The sequence below is a fragment of the Sinohyriopsis cumingii genome, chromosome 17 (assembly GCF_028554795.1).
Source record: "Sinohyriopsis cumingii isolate HCF-2022 chromosome 17, ASM2855479v2, whole genome shotgun sequence".
NCBI classification, from domain to species: domain Eukaryota; kingdom Metazoa; phylum Mollusca; class Bivalvia; order Unionida; family Unionidae; genus Sinohyriopsis; species Sinohyriopsis cumingii.
The window spans coordinates 83,804,393-83,831,315 of record NC_142977.1 but is presented as its reverse complement, the minus strand read 5'-3'; the positions used below and the strand labels follow the sequence as shown (position 1 = coordinate 83,831,315).

General features: G+C 34.5%; 1 protein-coding gene across 4 annotated transcripts in view; it reads left to right on the top strand.

Moving 5' to 3' along the window:
• The window catches only part of LOC149779341 (vacuolar protein sorting-associated protein 41 homolog), a 248,459-nt gene that overhangs the window by 128,685 nt on the left and 92,851 nt on the right, over positions 1-26,923 (top strand). For all 4 annotated transcript variants that reach the window (XM_089939958.1, XM_089939957.1, XM_089939960.1 and 1 more), the window contains 2 exons: positions 17,884-18,011; positions 19,238-19,285. In XM_089939958.1, coding sequence (XP_089796084.1) covers positions 17,884-18,011; positions 19,238-19,285 — 176 coding nt within the window. The remainder of the gene's footprint in view (positions 1-17,883; positions 18,012-19,237; positions 19,286-26,923) is intronic.

Genomic DNA, 26,923 nt, shown 5'->3' with positions numbered 1-26,923 from the left:
ATGAATCGGTACGTGATTATCAGTTTTATTCCTATGATGCAAGACAACCAAATCAGTGGGGGAGAATCGAATTACAGGTTCAGGATACAAGTAGATATTTCTTGCCCGCTGAGGCATTTATTGAAGTAGAAGGTAAACTTGTAAAGGCGGATGATACTAACTACGGCATCAATGACCGAGTTGGTTTTGTCAACAATGGGATTATGGCACTGTTTAGTAGCACCACATACATGATTGATGGAAAAAATATTGAATCAATTCGGAATGATGTTGATGTTGCTACAACAATAATTGGCCTAGCGAGATATTCTGATGATTACACAAGATCAGCTGGTCCAACAGTGATGTTTGCTAAAGATATTACCAACAACGCTGATCATGTTCAGTATATTAAAATGCGGATACCACGAGATACTGCAGTTGATCCACAACCGGTTGATTTTGAACATGCAGCCAGACCAGGTGCTGCTTTTGATGTTATAGGAAGTGTTAATGCGACTTACAACTTAGGGTTTGCAACACGCCGAGCAGCATTGTCACGAGATAATAGAAGTTTCTCATGTGCGATTCCATTATCTCACATCTTTGGATTTTGCAGAAATGTTAGAAAGGTCATCTTTGGAGCTAAACACACAGTTGTGCTCGCAAGAAAAGGTGATGATAATGATGCAATCTGGCGAGATGTTGGTGTTGCTGATGCTGATAAAGTAAATATAACGAAGCTTTCATTGTGGATGCCAGTAATGATTCCATCTGTTGCTGAAGAACAAAAATTACTCTCTTTTATGGATCAAGGCGGTAAATCATTGTTATCATGGTTGACAGTAACCACAGATGCTGCTCAAAGTTCTATTAATGGTTTATTTACATGGCATATAGCATCACAACAAGGTGTTTCTGCACCACGGCATATTTTTATTGCACTGCAAGATAATGCTCGGATGAATAATCAAGAATGTTCACATATGATATTTGACAAACTTGGAGTTAATGAAGTTTCCTTGCAGATAAACGGACAACAAGAACCAGTAGAGAATATACAACTAAATTTTGATCAAAATCATGTAGCGCGTGTATATCATCGTTTGATGTCATTCATGGGACGTGATCAAAACGTGGATACTGGGCTGCAAATATCACAGTTAGATTTTACAACATTGTATCCAATTTATTATTTTTCACTGGAACATCTTGATTTATCCAAACAATCTGTCGTTGATATACACTATCGAGCTCGTGTTACTGACCCTCCTCCTGATATAGCTGGTCCACCCCTTATTTGCGGCACCTACAGTGCAATCGCGGTCATACTCAGCGATAAAGCGATGTTACTTGAAGGTGGTAGTGGTCGAATGAGAGTCATTGATGCACCAGTGGAAAATCTTTAATCATGTTATTTAGAAAAATATATTTATATAAAAATGTCGTATAGTCATGTTAATGTTGCCCCGACCCCCGGTCAGGTCAAAAAGCTTCAGTCAAAAAATGCCAACAAATGCGGAACTAAAATATCACTAAAACGAGATAAGATTGGTCGTGGTCCAAACAAATTATCATTGACAAATAATCAGATTAATAATTTCAGTAGAGCCCTAGAATCAAAAACCGGAGTTCAATTCCATCTTTCTCTGAGCGCCATCAAGGACATGGTTAAAACAGGTGGTATATTTCAACTTCTTGTGGCTGATCCAGTGTTAATAGCTGCTGCTGCTCCAACCATAGCAAAAGCAGCCACATTAGGTGCTGTTGTTGTTGTTGTTGTTGTGGGGTTTAACGCCATTTTTCAGCACACGATAGGCTATACATGGCGGCCAGTATTAATGGTGGAGGAAGAACCCGGGAAAACCCCGGAAAGAACCACCGACCCTCGAGAAGCTACTGGCAAGCTTTCTCACATACCCACATTGGCTGAATCTTAGACTCGAACCGCCGCAGACAGAGGTGAGATGGCAGTGATCCGTAACGTAGAGCGCTTTAGAGCACTCGGCCACTCGGGGCCCCTTAGGTGCTGTTGGAACAGCTGCTGGAATGGCTCTAAAGAAAGCAACAGGAAAGGGATACAAAAAAAAGGGACGTGGTCTAAGATTACCGGGATCTCGTTGGGGAAGAGGTCTGAGGCTTCCACGTTAGACGCTCCAGCATCAAATTTTAATTTACTTGATGCTGCTAAACGATTAAAAATAAAAAACTTTAGAGGTGTTTTTATGCGAGATCAATTAATGAAACAACAAAACAGTGTTGAAACAGGTATTATTAATCTCGACTCGAATTCAGGACCTGGTACTCATTGGGTATCATACGTGGTTGATCCACATGGAATCATTTATTTTGATTCATACGGGTTAGCTCCACCTGTTGAATTTATCAAGTATGTTGCACCACTTCACACGCAAGTTTGGTATTCAACGCTACCCACACAAACAATGACAGATCTGCCAAAATGTGGCCGTGAGGCAATTAATGTACTTAATGCTATATCAAAATCATCCAAACCACCACATAAAGTCGTGCATGATTATACAAGCAACCGATTCATTTTAAACAGATCTTAAAATATAAAGGTTGATATTTATGGAAGAAGATCTTCACGCGTTAAGACAAAGTCCGGCGACATTGATCTGTCAAAGTACGCGACTAAAGTTGAACTCGCTGATATCATGAACCTGGCTGGAGTTGACCCAGATGAGGTTGTTATTTTTCAGGATTGATATGGTAAACTAAAAATGAGCAACATCAGATGGAATGATATAGTTCGACGAGTACTCGGTGCAGTTACGGATAATATCCCTGTGTTTACTGACAGCGGCAAAATCAGGGATTCAAGTATATCGTTTACAACCATCAGAGATCAAATTACAGCAAGTGTTGCTAATCGCATAAAAAATACCAGTGACACAGTGACGGGTGAACTCAGCATGAATGGAAATAAGATAGTAGTTTTAAGAGATCCAACATCTGACGAAGATGCAGCAACAAAAAAGTACGTTGACGTCAACTACAACACTGTAGATGGTAAATTATCCACGTTGCGGGCCGAGTATGACGTTCACGTGGGTGCTTTTCCAAGATTTCGCAGAAACCATCAAAAAACCAATGAATCCATAGATAAATTCTTCGGCACTCTGCATGCCATTGACATAAAACTCGTTGATATCAAGACGAACATTGACACGATCAAACAAACACAGCAAAACATTGTAGCGGGGATTCCTGAGATCGTTAATAAAACCAATTTGATTAAAATTCCAGCCGGAATAACTCCCGGACATATTACCAACATTGTATACACTGTATCATCGGGATTTGCAACATGGTCGCAGCAAAATAAAACTATCAAATACACCGCAACAGTCACTGGCGTGTACAGGCTATCTGTGTTCAGTGCTGCAAAATTTGAAATATTTACAACTTATCCATGGCGTCATTCAACTGATAAGTTTTCTGGGGTTGTATCTGTTATATTAAATAGCGGAACTGAAGAAATATTTATTTTGGAAGCAGCTGATAAGAAATTAACTGCAACATCTTACTGGTGGTGTTTGGAATTTGTAGCTGAAACACCTCAATTGGTTACTGCATAAAATATAACGAGTACCTCAATCGGCGATGCATCTCAATATAGGTATAATCAAGCGCGTGAATGGCAGGCAGCGTTAAAAGATCGAGTCGAACAATACACGGTAAAAGTAAAAAAATATCGACGACTAGTTATCGTTGACGTAATCGTTTATTCAGTATCCGCGATTGTTGCTGGAACCGGTGTGATATTATCAACAATAACAATGATGGCACCAGTAGCTGTAACCATTTGTATTTCGGCTACAACAACGATTGCAGGTGTGTTTAATATCATTGCAAAAAAAGTATGTACTTTCACGAATGAAAAATTTTCCGATTACATGATAAAATTACATACAGCGACGGTTGCATACTCGAAGTTCTCTTCGTTGTTATCAGTGAGTCTCAGTGATGGAATTATATCTGATTTCGAGTTTTCAGAAATGATTAAAATATATAACAGTGCTGTTGAAGGTACGAGTATTAATAATGACGGAATTACTGCAGCAGATCGTGACAAACACAACCCCGCACAAGACCACGATGATCTCGCTAAGCTCGATTAATCCTGAATTTAGTATCAATTTTCCAACTGCAATTCACGCAAATGAAATAGCACTGGCTCAATTACGGGTATATTACAGCTGGCCAAATATCAGATCAAAATAATTTAATGGTACACCAGCAAATAATTCGCTTGTATTTGCTAACAGGAACAAACCCGATGGAACACCTGACTGGGTCATTGTTGGAATACCAACTGGCAGTTACGAGATTGAAGAGATCAATGAGGAATTTCAATGTAGAATAAAATCAATAACAGGAAAAGAATAAAAAATATTGATTAATGTTCATGAGCCGACGCTATCTTCTACGGTTGAGATACATTCTCCTGATTATGCTGTTGATATTTATCAGTCCATGATAAGATCCGTACTAGGTTGGCCGGATTTCCCCCCAGTGCATGAAGGACCACCAGAACCGAGGTTAAATGATTTTATCACAGATAAAACAAAGTTTATAATAACTCCAGAATATCAAAGCAAACACCCATGGGCTCTAACAAATTACTATATAGGTGGTGTTAGAACTGTATTTACTGCACCTGATGGCACACAACTTCCTATGATGGTAGGAAATGATATGTACTATGTTAGTAATAAAAAAGCGTTTGTCAATGAAGGATTTATTGGTTTATTTTCCAGTACAATTAAGTCCGAGTATGAATGTGTATTCGGTAATCTACGAAATTTATTTCTTGATATAACACATCTTTATTCAGAAAATACAAGACAACAGATTATAGAAACAATACAACATTTAAACCATTATATTATATTAATAAAATTATTACTTTATCACTTACTGTCAACACTCCAAGACAGTCTGCATTTACTGGTAGCAGTGTTATTTATAATGCTGAACCTCGTATAACAGTTAAAAAATTATTTACTGATCATTATAAGATAACTGACGCGGATATACCAACATTCATATTGCCAGGATTTTCCACAGGCGAATTAAAAAAATCTATCAATGATCTTATCATGAAAAACTTTCCTGAAATACTCAATGCATGGAGAAAAATAGCCCCACCTCCACTTGTTCTCAGATATAATAATGATCCACACGGCGGCGGTAGACACGTATCTCCGGGAATTGTTAATATAACTTCAACAGTCGTGGTTAATCTAGTTTGTGATGTGATTGATGGTAGCTATCAAATAGATCTCGGAAGATCAAATCAGGCTCAACAAGGATATATTTTATACACGTTCATACCACAAGTTCCCCCTGGGGTTTTGATCATGCAAGAACCAACTAATCCTGTTTATCTGCGGTGTCATAATAATATGTTAACACAAATAAATTTTAAAATACTAACTGACCACATGGGACGATTAATTGACCTGCGTGGGGAGGAATTGATTGTCAATCTGTATGTGAAATCATAGATCTTTATTGTAAGACTTTTATCGCATGATTGTCGTAAGACTTTATCGTAGATTTTTCAGAAATATTGTATTTATTCTGAAATATTTTATATTTATTCTGAAATATTTTATATTTATTAGAAATATTATATTTATTCTGAAATTGATATGGTGGTTGATACTCAAAATCGTGTAAATCGATCAGTTTGTTAATTCTGATGGGTATTTAGGTACTCAAAATCATGTAAATCGATCGGTTTGCTAATTCTGATGGGTATTTAGGTACTCAAAATCATGCAAATCGATCAGTTTTGCAAAAAATACTACAAAAAATATCATATTATTGTGAAATATTTTTTTTATTCTAAAATTGATATGGTGATTGGTACTCAAAATTAATAAAATCAATCAGTTTGTTAATTTTGACTAGTAAATGGGTACTCAAAGTCATGCAAATTGATCAGTTTTGCAAAAAATACTACAAAAAAATATTTTATTATTATTCTGAAATATTTTTTATTTTATCAGAAATATTTTATTATTATTATTTTAGTAGAAATATTTTATTATTATTCTGAAATATGTTTTTATTTTATCAGAAATATATGATGATTGGTACTCAAAATCATGCAAATCAATCAGTTTGTTAATTTTGACTAGTAAATGGGTACTCAAAATTAACAAAATCGATTAGTTTTTGCAAAAAATTAAAATATTTCAGAATAAATATATAATATTTCTGATAAAATAAAATATTTCTGATAAAATAAAATATTTCAGAATAAATATATAATATTTCAGAATAAATATATATAATATTTTTGATAAAATAAAATATTTCTGATAAAATAAAATATTTCAGAATAAATATATAATATTTTTGATAAAATAAAATATTTCAGAATAAATATATAATATTTCAGAATAAATATATATAATATTTCAGATAAAATAAAATATTTCAGAATAAATATATGAAATATTTCAGATAAAATAAAGTATTTCAGAATACTTCAGAATTGGTACTCAAAATCATGCAAATCAATCAGTTTGTTAATTTTGACTAGTAAATGGGTACTCAAAATTAACAAATTCGATTAGTTTTTGCAAAAAAATAAAATATTTCAGAATAAATATATAATATTTCAGAATAAATATATATAATATTTCAGATAAAATATAATATTTCAGAATAAATATATATAATATTTTTGATAAAATAAAATATTTCTGATAAAATAAAATATTTCAGAATAAATATATAATATTTTTGATAAAATAAAATATTTCAGAATAAATATATAATATTTCAGAATAAATATATATAATATTTCAGATAAAATAAAATATTTCAGAATAAATATATGAAATATTTCAGATAAAATAAAGTATTTCAGAATAAATATATATAATATTTCTGATAAAATAAAATATTTCTGATAAAATATATAAAATATTTATGATAAAATAAAATATTTATGATAAAATGTATAATATTTCTTGTAAAATATATAATATTTCTGATAAAAGAAATATTTCTGATGAAATAAAATATTTCTGATAAAATATTTCAGAATAAATATATAAAATATTTCAGAAAATAAAATATTTCAGAATAAATAAATAAATTACACGTGTTCAGTCATTTCACCAACGAAGTTATTTTGGATCGTTTCACCAGTAACAAGGTTACTCGCTAATATGATCTTCTTTAATTGTCTTATACGAGTACTAATTGTTTTTTTTGCCTCATATTCGTGGGATAACTCTGATCTAATTTTTTCTATTGCGGCAGAGAGAGGAACGAAGTCCTTGACCTGATCATCTTTTACTGCAGCTAGTGACCGGATCATCGCTGCCTGAATTCGTTTTATAAATTTGTATTCAGACAACAGTGTAAAACCATCATCATTTTTACGTTCTTGTAAGATTTCAAAATCAGAAATAATCTTTTCAGGATTCAGTTCATCAGATATATTAATACTGTCCTTTTCTAATTTTTTAATAGCAATAATTACATCATTGATATTTTCATGGTTCATTATTTAGTATATATATATATATATATATATATATATATATATATATATATATATATATATATATATTTTAAAAAAAAAAAATATCCCCTATGAACCTCTATTCGAGTCTTTTAGCAAGTTCAGTAGGCACAGCACAACATACAACATACAAGGACAGTACAACCTAGAACTCGTAGCTTGCCACCGCATTCTACCAAAGTTCAACGGGCACAGCACAACATATACTATTTACATATTTACAACAAAGAACTCGTAGCTTGCCACCGCATTCTACCAATGTTCAATGGGCACACGAAACACTACCCCCTATGAGAGCCCCTAACCCGTCAAACAATGGTCTAGAGGCCCAAAAGGGTGTGTTTGGTGAGGACAATCCCCATTAAACTCGTAGCTTGCCACTGCATTCTACGAGTTTAGAGGATACACGAAACATATGATCTTAATTAAGGACAGCACAAACATACAATGAATGACATGAAATATATACAATGAATGAAATCTTAATTAAGGACAGCACAACCCAGAACTCGTAGCTTGCCACCGCATTCTATGAGTTCAAGGGCATTAAATCCCCATATAAACTCTTAGATTGCCATTGCATTCTAGTAAGTTTAGAGGATACATATAAATCCCATAACTCCTAGTCTGCCACCACAGCCTAGCAAGTTCAAGGATACATATAAAGACAGTACAACCCCATAACTCCTAGTCTGCCACTGCACACTAGCAAGTTTAGAGGCAAAACACAACATTAAACCCCATAACTCCTAGTCTGCCACCACACACTAGCAAGTTTAGAGGCAAAAACACAGCTTATAAGGCCAGTATATATGATGGAGGAACCCGGAAAAACCCATAATTGGGGAATTTTTCTGGGGTTTTTCTGCATCATCAAAATGATTAATGTATCTCTGCAACAGATCTACTATTATACAATGTAACTGCAGTTATTTTTTCTGTTTGTAAGTTAGAAACCATAAATATCTTTTCTACGAGTATTAGTTACGATGTAGATGGTTAAAAATACATCGCAAATTTGAAATAGATGTATTACAGCAATTTTCCACTTACGATCATGAACACGGTCAAAGAGAAGTAACTCAATTACATGAGTATGCTCAATGGAGTTATCCCCCTTCTTCAGGTAAGTAGTATACGAGTGGGAATTTCTGACAAAAAAAATAAATAATTAAAAAATAGTTAATAAATGTAATTCGAGGTAGTGATGATAGTTTATCTCATTAACAATACTGGAACATGATTTTATGTTTATATTTACTGGAAAGAGTGGATTTGGTTATATTTTCTGCGACGTATTTTACCACACGCGAGTTAATATCAAAGTATTTCGCAGCTGAATACATTGATTGAAATATAATTTCTTCGCCAGTTTCTATGTTTGTGGATTTTATCACCCTCCTTACAATTGTTCTGACATATTTACCAGTCCCTCCTCGTGCAGAGTTCTCGCTCTGTATAACAGTTTGAAGATTGGATAAACTATTATTTTGAGGATTCCCATCAATATGATCGATCACTAGACCATCTTTGATCAACCCCTTGTGACATTCATACACAAATCGATGACAGAGATAATTTTTCTTCCCAGCACCAAACAATAGGTAACCAGTATTATTAATATAACCAACTGGTTTTTTCAATCGACAATTTCTGATCACACCATCAATATTTGATTCATAGTTTGTTATTGTAGGATGCTTTATAAACTCGTGGTTCATATTTTGCTCCATTTATATAATAATAGTATTTATTTAAATCGTAATTTGTCTGAAAACTTAGATAATCCTCCACGAATTTTATAGCGTTATTATTGACGTTATTTTTTTGTCATTATATCTTTTAAGCTCTCTGTATCGTTTACCACCACAACATGCACACAACTGTGTTTTTTCTCGTACTCCAGCACCACATCGCAGACATGGTATTGGTCCTAAGCTTCCACGGTGAACGTTTTGCATGTGTTGTCCACAGAATTCCTTTCTGCAGGGTTTATTACAACGAGTTAATGATCTGATCATCAACCATTTGCATTGAGACATTGTATATGTAATACTTTTTATTTAAATACTTGTCTGAAATATAATATGGATGAGTTTAAAAGATTATCCCGAATAAAGTCTTGGAAAACAAGTAAATTCAACCTTGGCAGGATATCTCCTGACGTGCCAATATGATATCTGGTTGATTGGGAAAATAAAGGTTTGATCGGAAAAATTCACAACGCCAAGAAGGAATTTCACGCAGATGGTGCATCTCATGTCTGGTCAACGTTCAGGATTATTCACAATGACAAAGGTGTCGATGCTACGATGAATGACAAAAGAGCAGCAGCTATTATTAAACAGCTCAATGATAGAAGTTATCTTTTCAGAATAAAATTTGTCATACTTGCAGAAACAGATAACTGGATTATCCGTGACAAATATGATGCTGTACACAAGGGTGAAAAAACTGCCATACTAAGTAGAAATTCCATACCAGGTCTATTGACTAGTATTGACAAACCGTATTAGGAGTGAGCGTATCCTGTAACAGCAGTTATTTATGGAATCTATATGATAAATGAAAAACCTAGCGTTGATAAACTAGCGCCAATGAAATTTTCAAAAATAAACTGTGTAGCCGAGCGAGTAATAGAACATTTTACAAATGCGGCCCGTGGAAACGGTTTAACAGATAAAAGACGTAAAATAATAAGCGAGTGGGGCGAAACAGTTAAAGATACCGGTGCGTCTATCAAAGATGTCACTGAGTTAGGAAAAATATTAAAATTCCCAATAACTGTTGCAATGATAACAGGAGAAATATTATATGAATCAAAGTATAAATCAAAAGGAGCTTCGATCAAAATTATTGATCATAACGCGCATGCATGGACTAGCGCAGTAACAATATTTCCACGAAATCGAATTGTTAAATTTTATGATGATAACATGTTTGATTTTATAAACAAAATAAGTAAAAACAATCCTGTGTCAGTGTGGTTATTTTAGAGCTCAGATGATGAAAAATATGATCAATTTGTGCGACCTAACGGTGAAATATATCGTAAAGAGTCCCTCCATGAAGAAATGAAAAATCTTGCTCAAAGATATTCAGAAAATATTGATGAGTTGCTCAGCAACTGTTTTACTGTTTCATCTGTTGCAGCTCATGTTGCTAGAGAAAAAAACTCATGGAAACCAACCTGAAATGAATTTCTTTCGGATATACAATCAAGTTGTGTCGAGTATGGCCACGGCGGATTGTGGAACACCAAATATAATTACAACGATATGATATCTGTTGATATGGTTGCGTGTTATCCAGGAAGTTTTCTCGGATACGGAGATTGCTCTAATTATTTTGTAAGGTTCGGTCATCCAATACATGAAATGACACGAGTATCAATAAATGGACCATTGCCGGATTTTGATCTAACTGGATTTGCTTGTGTTGAATCATTTGAGTTTGCTATGGATCTTCATATGATATGTTATGTTTGGTTTGGTAGACATTTCTCAGAAAAACGCAGGGCACCAATAGTTTTATTACGATATATGCTCAATTGTGCGATATTGGTATCGTTGGTGGTTAGTGAGGCAATTATATCATATAAGAAACAAACCGAGGTTTGGTTACCACCGAGGGAAAATATCAGTCTCGATGAGGTCATTAGGGAATTTAAAGAAAAATGTCCTGATGCTTCCCCCGATGATATTATCAAAGAAGCTCCTAGAATCCTCGAGAATAAACTCAATAATAGTGATAAAACAGCAAAAGATCTTGGAAGAAAAATAATAGGAAAGTTTTACTCAAGGTGGAGCATATGATCATAAACAACGTCATGCACGATTAATACTGGATGATACTGAATACGATTTTATAGTTGCTGATGCAGCAGAGAGAAATATATTTATAAACCGCGAGGATGTTTATTTATCAAATGAAACACGATTAGGTACAAGTGTAAGCTATATGGATGGAGAATCGCCTCAGTATACACATTTAAGATCATCGATGTTGGCCTACGTGAGCATAAACTTGCTATCTATGATAAATAATTTTCCTGATACCGCAGTTAGGGTTGCAACAGATTTGTTCTACATCGATAAAAAATATGCAACGTTGTTGGATGATTTTACGGACGATAATGCACCATGGGGTTCATGGAGAATAAAGAAAGAAAGTATACTTGATTATTCAGAATCAGCAGATGTTACAATCAAAGATGATTATTATAAAAACCAGCGATCAAATATATCATCGATCCAATAGCTAGATATAAAACAGTTTATCTAAACGGACCAGGTGGCTCTGGTAAAACCACTCGAGCGATCGAACTATTTCAAAACTCAAATATGATTGTGTTACAGCTTCTTCCGATGGAAGGGTGATACATGGACATCTTTAAGGATGGGTGAGAAATACATTCCAAGGATCATCATTTGGGATGAAATATGCACGGTGCCATTAGAAACATTAAAAACATTTCTAGATTGGTTATTAACAAGAAATACTGCTGTGATAATGTGCAGCGATCATGGTCATCCACCACCGTTTGTTGGACCATCTCCACATGGATGGCGAAAGAACTTTGTTGATTATTACGAAGAAATGAATGATGATCATAGAGCACTTGATGCAGTGTTGAAACAGTTTAAAATATTAATCAGACTACAACCGAATAAAATTCAGTGTGAAGTAATGCATGGAATAATTTCAGAAACACCCATGAATGACTTTCTGCAGACGTGGCGACCAAATGATCTGATAGTTGCAAGTAGAAAGATAGTTCATGATACACTTCAGCAGCGGTTGTTTCAATTGCATAAAGAAAAATATCCAGCATTGCCAGTTCTGTTATGTTATCGACCAGCAGATACACGATGACAAAATATTGATGTTGATATACCAGGACACTTGACAGAGTCAAGGAAACAGAATTTAGTATTAAATGATATTATCACAGTTGATATCAGCACGTAAAGCATCTGTTGAAGATGCTTTATGTGCTGATAAATCCCCATGGACGCTTGGATACGCAATGACGATTCATTCATCTCAGGGATTAACTATTACTGATACAGTTGTTTGGATCGTCGATGATCACATCGAATGGTCGAACTTAGTTTATCTTGCAGTGTCTCGAGTTAGAAAAATATCTCAACTGAGACGAATCATCATGAACTCATCAGTGATCAATGATGATATTGACAATGATATAATAAGAAAAAACTAGCTGGTTATAAGCAATCTGATAAAAAAAAATAAATGCGATTTTGATCTCGACGTCGAATTTATCAGCACGTTGAAACAACAACAGAATAATTATTGTGCAAGTTGTAATTGTATAATGTTATGGCAGTATTTGAAAAATGATCCAAGACAATTTACCGTAGACAGAAAAGATAACAGTCGCGGTCACACACGAAAAAAATACTATGTTGACCTGTCTTGAGTGTAATCGACGTCGGGGTGCTAGTTAAGTGATCGCGGTGGTAATTGTGTATCCTCGGGAATTACTTGTAATTGTTCATGCACAAATCCACGTTGAGGAGCAGTTGAATCTAGTCTGTAGATTGCGGGTCTACCTGAGGATCTAGTTATGGTGGATATCTTATGTGTGGTAACACTCCAGATAGGATCAGTCACTCTTTTTTTACCACCTTCGAGTTCACCGGGCTCGTATAAATACCTGACAGTGATATTACCTAGCACTGGCTGTGCTGAAAGATCACGTTGTTGTGTAGGTATATTTTTTTTTGTAATTGCGTTAATAGGTTTCATGTTGGTTGTTCGAGTGATCTCATTATTTAACGCTGATATCACACTTGGTAATGTTGCAACCCATTCACGAGATCTTGTATCCTGAATAAATTCCTTCATGTATTGATATCCAAATAACCGTTCAGCGAGTGTTCGATTAAATCGTTCAACAATTGCCTGATCACGATGAATTGCAGTATGTCCTCATTGTATTTTAGTATTATGTTGTTTCATCAATGATGATACTGGACCAAGAAATTCCTTGCCAGGATCAACTTGTAGCAGCTGTGGCCATCGTAATGGTCCTTGTTGATAAATTTGTTTAAAAGCATCAGCTACTTCAGATGCTGTTTTCGTTGATAGCGGTTCTGCATCTTTATATCTACTTGCAACATCAACAACGGTTAGTGCGTATTTGTACGTTTTTCTATGTACAGTATCATGTGGTAAAAACAGAATATCAGCTTGATGAACTTATATGGAACACTAACATCGAAATGTGCAAAGTGAACTTGCTTAGGTGGTGGTAGGTAAATTTGCCATATTGCCTGTTTGGATAACCACGCTTTAGCAGTAGAATGTTTAACCGCTGCTGCATCAGCAAGTTTACTAATTGCTGCTCTGCTTCTCCAGTATCCTCTTCGAGAATAATAAATCGATTCCATTTTATATATTACCAGCCCCAAGTGCTAATTTACCTTTCATCACAGATCTTACTAACCAATTAGCTAATTTTTCTTTAATATTTTTATTTTTTTATAGAATTCAGCGCATGAATTAATTTCACATCTGCAATATGCCTATGTTGTAGATCATTGCTTTTATACGCAACATCATGAGCATGGCATGCTTTTTATCAATAGCATTTATTGGTTCCTCAGCTGGTTTTGGTTGATCCTGATTATCAAGCCTAATATCGAGTCAACTACCAGGACCGCAATAATTATATCCTGGTAGATGTTTTTCTCCTGGATATTTAGCCCACAGAGTCCCGGGTAATTTTATTAATTTTGTTGCAGTATCAACTTCTCGTTGCTTTTTTTTAATGCTGACTTTGTCCCTGAATCATCACCGGCAATAAATTTAAACTTCTTTGTACCACACCGCGTACACTTACCCGTAACCGCTGATCTATTATATTTTGTGGTAATAGTTGTTAGTGTATCCATCGGGGTATGTGTCCTGCACTTCACACAATATAAATCCATAGATATTTTATATAGCATGGATATAATTGATTTCTCAGCGACAAGAAAACGAGAGCCTGTCAAACACCATCCTGCGTTACCAAATTCCATCAGAATGATAATAATAGGACCATCTGGAAGTGGAAAGACACAGTTGTTACTCAATCTTATAATGAGATGGTTAAAGTGGGATAAATTGTATTTGGTAGCCCCGTCAGTTGATGATCAACAATATAATGATGTGCTCAAGGATTTTAATGAAAACGCGCGATTACTGGATGACGATGTTATCAAGTTTATAACCGATATTAATGAAGCACCATCAGTAGATTCCATAGACAGATTTATTAATAATTTGGTTGTATATACGACAATGTGATGCTAGATAAACAAACAGATAAACAAACAAACCCAGCTAGAATATTTTCTCGAGGTAGACATAAAAACACTGATGTCATTTACGTTACTCAACAATACACACAAATACCTAAAGTGATCAGCGATAACTGTAATATTTTAGTTGTGTTTAATGGAGTTGATACACACACAATGAGAAATATTCATAAAACTTGGTGCAGCGGTGACAAGGATATAATTAAATTCAGAAATTTCTTTTCATGAGCGCAAGCTACTCTGCATGGATTTATAATAAAAAATTTACATGATCCAAGAACAAGATATCGTGTGGGTCTTGATAAAATATTTGGATGAATAGCAGCAGAGAGGGTGTGACCCCAATAAAGTGCTCACGTGGTAAAATAAACCATTCTACGAACAAACAAAAAGACCGACGGTAAAGTAACACCAATTTGAAAAATCTTTTGGAAGATTTATTTTTGCTTCAATTTGTGTCAACGCTTTTTTAAAATCTGTCGACGCTTTTTATTTTTTCTTTGCTCGTAGAATGGTTTATTTTTAATTTTTCGACACTTTTCGACCATTGGTCTGTTCACCCTCTCTGCTACTCAAACTCATGCCTTGCCTAAGGGCACAATAGTGATGGGGCATAAACTCTTGCCTTAACATAAGGGCACAACTGGGATGGGGCTCAAACTCATGCCTTGCCCATGGGCACAACGGGGAAGGGGCTCAGACTCATGTCCCGCCTAAGGGCATAACAGGGATGGGGCTTAAACTTATGCCTTTCCCATGGGCACAATAGTGATGGGGCTCAAACTCATGTTCTTCCCAAGGGCACAACAGGGATGGGGCTCAAACTCATGTTGTTCATAATCTTGAGTATGCTTTAACATTCAAAAGGTAAGTCTGTATCTTCACAGTGCTGTTGTTGTTGTGTTTAACGCCATTTTTCAGCACACGATAGGCTATACATGGCGGCCATTATTAATGGTGGAGGAAGAACCCTGGAAAACCCAAAAAAGAACCACCGACCCACGAGAAGCTACTAGCAAGCTTTCTCACATACCAACATTGGCCGAATCCAAGACTTGAACCCATGCAGACAGGTGAGATGGCAGTGATCCGTAACGGAGCAGTGCTGTAGTAATATTTTCCCTAGTTAATGTCTCTTTACAACGGTGTAATAATATTTCTCTTAGTTAATTAATGGTGCTTTTTTAATAGTTCCCCTGTTTAATGTCCCTGTATAGTACTGTAATAATATTTCCCCTATGTAATGTCTCTTTATGATGCTGCAGTAATATTTCCCCTATTTAATGGCCCTTTATATTACTGTAATAATATTTCCCCTATGTAATGTCTCTTTATGATGCTGCAGTAATATTTCCCCTATTTAATGGCCCTTTATATTACTGTAATAATATTTCCCCTATGTAATGTCTCTTTATGATGCTGCAGTAATATTTCCCCTATTTAATGTCTCTTTACAGTTCTTTAGTAATAATTCCCCTATTTAATTTGAAAGTCTCTGGATAATTTTACATAACTTTCCACAGATATGTTCAGTGGTTGGTATGGTTGTTAAAGGTATAATGAAAACTGGGGTCCAAATACTCGTGGCATTGCCACCTCCAACTGTCAGTGTTGGACTAAGGAAAGAAAGGATAGTCTGGCTAAAGCTTTGTCGTTCTGGATATGATGGCATATCAGCTTAGCCTACCAAGAACTAACCCAATCCCATTTGAATTTCTTACAGGTCACAAGCTTAGGGCAGCTGCCACTTGCATAGTATTCAGATACAATTTCTTCCTACTTGATATCATCCAAGCTCTGACCTCAAGGCCTTTTCATCCTAAAGGGCTCTGAATTCAAGGCCTTTTCATCCTAAAGAGCTCAGAATTCAAGGTCTTTTCATCCTAAAAGGCTCTGAATTCAAGGCCTTTTTATCCTAAAAGGTTCTTTCCTCAAGATCCTTTCACCACGAAGGGCTCTTACTCTTAAGGCCTTGTCATCTTTGAGAGGCCTTAAGTCAAGGTCATTTAATTCTAACAAACTATTACCTCAAGGCCTTTTCATTTTAAACATTTTTACCACAAGCCCTTTTTTATCCTAAAGGGCTCAGTTTAACTTGGTAGAACCAGCAGCACAGACAGTTTCCTTTCCAGGTTGTTCAGTGTGGTTTACTACTGGAGTTGTCAGAGTGAAATCTTTTTCTCTAAACTGCATCCTTGCATCAGTTGTATACAAACCCTTACCCATATCTACACAAAACTCAGAGCTGCTTCAAATACATTATGAGACCAGAGATGGGCAGCTCTGTGTTAAGGGAATGTAACTCCCTCCTCCTCCCACCTATTCTCCAAACTTATCATGATCAAGTAACTTATGCATATTCATTTATTTTGATGTGGATCAGTTTTCATACTTCTATAAAATTGATGTTTTTGTTGGTACTTAACTATGTAACTATGTGGATTGGGAAAGTTCTCCCATTTTGTTTACATAGACGAATGACTACTAATAGGGTCTTTAAATTCACAGTTGGTAGCAACCATGAGATGTACAAAAATTGTATACCCCCATGAAGAAACCAATTTTAGAGTAAAATTTATTTCTTTGATGGTGCTGATTTGATCATAATGCAGGCACATCATTCCAATTGCTTCCTGCAGTTAATCTCTGAAAGAGCATGCATATGTGCTCCAGGAGTAACTGACAACACAATTTGGTTCCAGTCATTCTATCCAGAAGGTAAGCAGATGATCTTTTCAGCACTTATGTTGCAAAAATAAGTCTAAAGGTGTGGCAGACATATTTTTTTAGCATGGAAGGGTTGGATTTGTGAGGTAGCAGGTGTACTCCTAGTGTATTAAAATTAGGTAAATATTATTCTAGAAATATTGATATCTTCTTTATGTCCAGGTATTGAATACAGCAATAATTTACATTGAGGATTTAACTTGACCTGCCAGCAATTTAGATTCGTTGCATCCGTGTTTATTAAGCAATATGTTTTATTCTCTATGTTTGTAGGGTTTCATGCAGTTGGTTAAGGAATGGCCGCACTCCTTGTACAGTGTCAAAACTCTTATTAACGCTGTAAAGGATAGATTGGATGTTGACAAGAACAATAGGACACTACTTCAGGCCCTGGCAGAATTGTGAGTTGATAGAAAGAATTAATTTCATATTACCATATTCACTTGCTTATAAGTTGCATCAGATTGCAGACAATGAAGATCCTGATCTGCCATAGCATAATGCACATGCAGACCAGGCCTATTTTGTTTGTTCTACTGATTACACCTATCAAAATGCACAGATCCTGATCTGCCATAGCATAATACACATGCAGACCAGGCCTATTTTGTTTGTTCTACTGATTACACCTATCAAAATGCACAGATCCAGATCTGCCATAGCATAATGCACATGCAGACCAGGCCTATTTTGTTTGTTATACTTATTACACCTATCAAAATGCACAGATCCAGATCTGCTGGTGCATTATGTGACCACTGATATGGGTCTGTGGAGTTTAGTTTTGCTTGTAAGAAAGTTTATATGGTATATAGAAATATATTTCACCAAGTTAATATATGTTCACATAATACATCAAGTTAACACATGTTCAGACTATTCATATCCTTGTTGGACTTACCAAATAAAGAATTCCACTTTGTTTAATTGGCTTGTGGTTTTTAAGAACCCACGTGTATTGAATAAATTCCAGAAACTCAGATGAAGAATATATTTTTTATCTTTCGTTTTGTTATAATTTATCAATTGTTTCATGAACATGCTTGTATTGAATAGAGTCCAGAAACTAAATTGATCTAATCTGATTTGCTATAATTGATCTATTGTTTTTTGGAACTTGCTTTTATTGAATCAAGTGCAGAAATGAAATTGATCTCTTTTTTGTTTTGTAATTTTCTATTATTTTTAGGAACTTAATTGTATTGAATAGAATCCAGAAATTAAATTGATCTCATTTGATTGGTAATAATTGATCTGTTGTGCAGTTGCTAGGTTGGAAAATTGTACAGACCCATATACATGACACACATGTTCATGTGATTTTGTTTTGTTTTATGTTACTTATATATTTTTTAATGACTTTATATACAGTTAAAAGTTATTTTTGGTTGTAATTGCAGTTAGAAAGGTTAAAATTTCATTGTCAGGTACCAATACTTGGTATGAAAAGGGTCTATCATGCATTAAAAAAAAAATGCTATTTCAAAGATTCAAGATTTAACAGGTATGTACCTGTATTAAATTTATGACTACACTTGAGAACCCACTGTACATATGAAATTTATCAAACCATTGATAGATTTACATTTTGTGCAAGTTCTGATTAAACGTTTACTTTTATTTCCAGGTACAGCTATGATAAGTCTTTTGACCAAGCACTTAGCATCTACCTTAAGTAAGTACATGTGCACTGAGCAAAATTATTTGCCTATTTTTCTCATAAGCTGTCAAAATCAAGTGAATTTTAAACTTAAAGTGGTCAGGATATTAAAGATAATGCAAAGGTTAGGGAGGATTTTTGTCAGGCCCATCATGATAGACATTCAACATGGCAGCCATTTCAACATCTGTGTGCATGTCCATCTGTCCACACCTAGTGGTAAACCCTACTTTGCCCAACTTCCAGTAAGCAAATAGTGCCAATCACTTGCTAATTTAGCAAGTGCTGATTTAGGTCTGACAATTGTTTCTCTTTAACAAAAAGGATGTTATGTCTGGACTGTTGTTGACTTTCATAATTGAAAGTCCATACTTTCTGCTAGAAGTCTATACTTTCTACCAGAAGTCCATACTTTCTACCAGAAGTTCATTCTTTCTAACCAAAATTTGTTTGCCAGCAAGTTCCTTCTAGAACTCTGGTCTAGACTGGCATTAATTTCTACTAACTTACTACTGGTGCTAGAAGGGTCAGAGAACAAATTCTGGAAAACTACCTTTCACACCTGGTTGAATTTAGGTCATTATCATCATTAATGGTAAGTTTTATATTTCTATAACTCCTGATTAATTTAGGTAATTATCATTAAGCTTAATATTTCTATAACACCTCATTGAGTTTCGGTCATTATCATTATTAAATTTTATATTTCTACAATACTTGGTTAAGAATGAGTCAGGGTGAGTACTTGCTGGACTCGCTGAGTGCATAGTTAAGAGATTTTAGAATCCCATACACCATAGATTAAGTTTGATTTGTAAGATTTTACTTTCCTTTTATGTATGTCTTCTTTTGTTAAATGAAATGTGAACTAAACAAAAAGAGGTCCACTTTTTTAAAGCTCATTGGAAAGAAGTCTTGTCTCACAGAAAACTGTGAGAATTGCTGTAATTATCACATGTAACATTTGTACATATATGTGTAAACCACAGACCAAGACCAATCATGACTTAATGCAGCTGACTGATCAGGATCAATTACTTCTTCAAGAAATCTTCAATAGAAAAGTGTAGAATCAGATCTAAGAGTTTTATCAAGAACTCAACATTTAGGGGTGAAACTTTACCCTCAATTTGAAGAAAAAGGAGCTGGTGATTTCTTAATATAGGGGAGATTTAACAAGATAAACCTGTTAGGGTTTATAAATATTATGTGCAGTTTTTGTGCTTTCATATCATTTCTTTTTTTGTAATAATTTTAGAAATTTGTATGAATTCTGCAATTGTGCATGCTAGAACAGACCTTTGCAGATCTGCAAGCACAGTACACAGTGCCAGGATTGTCTTGAGTGGTCTCTTTTCGGTATACAATGATATACATAAAAACAAACATATATACGATACAGTATATACATAACCTTAAACATGCATACCACACAATGACATGCATGACTATTAACATAAATACTATACAGTGACATGCATGACTGTAAACAGGGGCCCCAAGTGGCTGAGTGGTCTAAAGTGCTCACTGTTCCAGATCACTGCCATCTCACCTTTGTCTGTGTGGGTTTGAGTCTCAGGCTTGGCTAACATGGGTACATGAGTAAGCCTGCCAGGAGCTTCTCATAGGTCGGTGGTTCTTCTTGGGGTTTGCCAGGATTCTTTCTCCACCAGTTATACTGGCTGCCATGTATAGCATAACTTGTGCTGAAAAATCTTGTTAAACCCTACAAGAACAAGATGATTATAAACATACATATATACAATGACATACATAAACATACATACCATACAAGGACATGCATGACCATAAACATACATACCATACAATGACATGCATGACCATAAACATACATACTGTACAATGACATGCATGACCATAAACATACATACTGTACAATGACATGCATGACTATAAACATGTACACTATACAGTGACATGCATGACTATAAATATACATACTATATAATGACATCATGACTATAAACATACATACTTCAAATGACTTGCATGACTATAAACATACAGTGACATGCATGACCTGACATATATACCATACAATGACATGCATGACTATAAACATACATACCATACAATGACATGCATGACCATAAACATACATACCATACAATGACATGCATGACTATAAACATACATACCATACAATGACATGCATGACTATAAACATACATACCATACAATGACATGCATGACTATAAAAATACATACTGTACAATATCATGTGTGACTACAGACAGGTGACATAACATTGTCAGACATCCAAAACACAAAGCATGAACTCAAAATTTCTTTACAGAATGTCCTAAACAAACTGGACAACTGGTGCACATGCAATGGCATGGTGGTAAATACTGGTAAAACTAAAATATTACTTATCTCAACACGGCAGAAAAGGACAGATCTTGATAGTGATGAACTATGTCTGACATGGAAGGATACAAATTTGCAAATGGTGTGTCATGATAGACTACTTGGTGTTTTGGTAGATAATAACCTATCATGGACTGAACATATCAAACATATCAGTAAAAAGGTCAATTCAAGTTTATAGCTTCTCAGTAGGATAAAACATTTTGTCCCTGAAAGGCACATTAAAATATTTTATAACAGTTGCATGCAACCCTATTTAGACTACTGTAATACAGTTTGGGGTAATTCAAATAATAAACACAGCAAAGCTGGCACATCTTTAGACAAGAGCATTTGGGCTAATATCAATCCAGATAGTAAGCATGGAAACTGTAGCTGGTAACTTAAAAATATAACCACTTAAAGACCTAATTTGTTGAGAAAAGCCAAATTAATCTACAGGATATCCCATAATGTGCTTCTGAATATTTACAATCACTATTCCAGTAAAGGCTACTTGGCAATACTCCCCACCTGTGATCCATATCTATCAAACAGTATAAAATTCCCAAACCAAATAAGGAATTATTTTTTAAAAAAGTTTCCAATATTGCTCTAGTATAGTATTCCAGTTGAGATTAGAAATGCCCACTCAATTTACTTCTTCCAAACCTAATATATACAATGTCTTCAGACATACAGCTAAAATAAATAAATTCTTTTGTTTGAGGGCCTCAAGGTACATTAGTTCTTAGCTAATTGAGTTACCCTATTTAAATAAAGTCATTATTATTATTGTTATTATTATTACCATACAGTGACATAAATGGCATACAATGACATGCATAGTCATAAACATACATACCGTACAGCAATGACAGGCATGACCACAAACATATATACAATACAATGACATGCATAACTATAAACATACGTACTATACAGTGACATGCATGACTATAAACATACATACCATACAATAACATGCATGACTATAAACATACGTACTATACAGTGACATGCATGACCATAAACATACATACCATACAGTGACATGCATGACTATAAACATACATAACATACAATAACATGCATGACTATAAACATACGTACTATACAGTGACATGCATGACTATAAACATACATAGCATACAATAACATGCATGACTATAAACATACATACTATACAGTGACATGCATGACCATAAACATACATACCATACAGTGACATGCATGACCATAAACATACGTACTATACAATGACATGCATGACAATAAACAAACATACCATACAGTGACATGCATGACTATAAACATACGTACTATACAATGACATGCATGACAATAAACAAACATACCATACAATGATATGCATGACTATAAAAATACATACCATACAGTGACATGCATGACTATAAACATACGTACTATACAATGACATGCATGACAATAAACAAACATACCATACAATGATATGCATGACCATAAACATACATACCATGCAGTGACATGCATGACTATAAACATACGTACTATACAATGACATGCATGACAATAAACAAAGATACCATACAATGATATGCATGACTATAAACATACATACCATACAATGACATGCATAACCTCAAACATACATACCATACAATGACATGCATGACCATAAACATACATACCATACAGTGACATGCATGACTATAAACATACGTACTATACAATGACATGCATGACAATAAACAAACATACCATACAATGATATGCATGACTATAAACATACATACCATACAGTGACATGCATGACTATAAACATACGTACTATACAATGACATGCATGACAATAAACAAACATACCATACAATGATATGCATGACTATAAACATACATACCATACAGTGACATGCATGACTATAAACATACGTACTATACAATGACATGCATGACAATAAACAAACATACCATACAATGATATGCATGACTATAAACATACATACCATACAATGACATGCATAACCACAAACATACATACTATCCAATAACATGCATGACTATAAATATACATACCATACAGTGACATGCATGACCATAAACATACGTACTATACAATGACATGCATGACTATAAACATACATACCATACAATGACATGCATGACTATAAACATACATGCCATACAATGACATGCATGACTATAAACATACATACCATACAATGACATGCATGACTATAAACATACATACCATACAATGACATGCATGACTGTAAACATACATACCATACAATGACATGCATGACTATAAACATATATACCATACAATGACATGCATAACCTCAAACATACATACCAAAGAATGAGATGCATAACTATAAACATACATACCATGCAATAACATGCATGACTATAAACATACATACCATACAATGACATGCATGACAATAAACATACATGCCATACAATGACATGCATGACTATAAACATACATACCAAGAATGATATGCATAACATCAAACATACATACCATACAATGACATCCATCACTATAAACATACATACCATACAATGACATGCATAACCTCAAACATACATGCCATACAATGACATGCATGACCATAAACATACATTCCATACAATGACATGCATCACCTCAAACATACATTCCATACAATGACATGCATCACCTCAAACTTACATACCTTACAGTGACATGCATGAATATAAACATACATACCATACAATGACATGCATAACCTCAAACATACATACCATGCAATGACATGCATCACCTCAAACTTACATACCATACAGTGACATGAATGACTATAAACATACATACCATACAATGACATGCATAACCTCAAACATACATACCATGCATTGACATGCATCACCTCAAACTTACATACCATACGGTGACATGAATGACTATAAACATACATACCATACAATGACATGCATAACCTCAAACATACATACCATACAATGACATGAATGACTATAAACATACATACCATACAATGACATACATGACTATAAACATACTTGCCATACAATGACATACATGACTATAAACATACATACCATACAATGACATGAATGACTATAAACATACATACCATACAATGACATGAATGACTATAAACATACATACCATACAATGACATACATGACTATAAACATACATACCATACAATGACATGCATAACCTCAAACATACAAAGCATACAATGACATGAATGACTATAAACATACATACCATACAATGACATACATGACTTTAAACATACATACCATACAATGACATGCATAACCTCAAACATACATACCATGCAATGACATGCATAACCACAAACATAGATACCATACAATCACATGCATGACCATAAACATACATACTGTACAATAACATGCATGACCACAAACTTACATACCATACAGTGACATGTATGACTATAAACATACATACCAAGAATGACATGCATAACATCAAACATACATACCATACAATGGCATGCATAGCTTCAAACATACATGCCATACTATCACATGCATGACCATAAACATACATACTGTACAATGGCATGTATAACCTCAAACATACATACCTTACAATGACATGCATGACTATAAACATACATGCCAAAGAATGACAGCATGACTATAAACATGCATACCATGCAATGACAAGCATGACTATAAACATACATATACCATACAATGACATGCATAACCTCAAACATACGTACCATACAATGACAAGCATAACCTCAAACATACATACCATACAGTGACATGCATGATTATAAACATACATTCCATACAATGACATGCATGACTATAAAAATGCGTACCATATGATGACATGCATGACTATAAATATATGTACCATACAATGACATTCATGACTATAAACATACATACCATGCAATGGCATGCATAACCTCAAATATACATACCACACAATGACATGCATGACTATAAATATACATACCATACTATGACATGCATAACCTCAAACATACATACCATACAATGACATGCATGACTACAAACATACATACCATAGAATGACATGCATAACCTCAAACATACATGCCATACAATGACATACGTGACTATAAACATACATACCATACAATGACATGCATGACTATAAACATACATATCATACAATGACATGCATAACCTCAAACATAGATGCCATACAATGACATCCATGACTATAAACATACATACCATACAATGACATGCATAATCTCAAACATACATACCATACAATGACATGCATGACTATAAACATACATACCATAGAATGACATGCGTAACCTCAAACATACAGACCATACAAGGACATGCATGACTACAAACGTACATACTGTACAATGACATTCATGGCGATAAACATACATACCATACAATGACATGCATGACTATAAACATACATGCCATACAGTGACACGCATGACTATAAACATACATACCATACAATGACATGCATGACTAGAAAGATACATACCATACAATCACATGCATAACCCCAAACATACATACCATAGAAAGCCATGCATGACTGTAAACATCCATACCATACAGTAGCACACATAACCTCAAACATATGTACCATACAATGACATCCATGACTATAAACATACATGCCATACAATGACATGCATGACTATAAACACACATGCCATAGAATGAGATGCATGACTATAAACATATATACCATACAGTAGCATGCATAACCTCAAACATATGTACCATACAATGACATCCATGACTATAAACATACATGCCATACAATGACATGCATGTGTATAAACACACATACCATACCATGACATGCATCACTATAAACATATATACCATACAGTAGCATGCATAACCTCAAACATATGTACCATACAATGACATGCAAGACTATGAACATCCATACCATAGAGTAGCATGCATAACCTCACTCATATGTACCATACAATCACATCCATGACTATAAACATACATGCCATACAATGACATGCATGACTATAAACACACATACAATACAATGACATGCATGACTATAAACATATATACCATACAATGACATACATAACCTCAAACATACATACCATAGAAAGCCATGCATGACTGTAAACATACATACCAGGAATGACATGCATAACATCAAACATACATACTATACAATGACATGCATAACCTCAAACATACATACCAAACAATGACATGCATAACTATAAACATACATACCATACAATAAAATGCATGACTATAAACATACATACCATACTA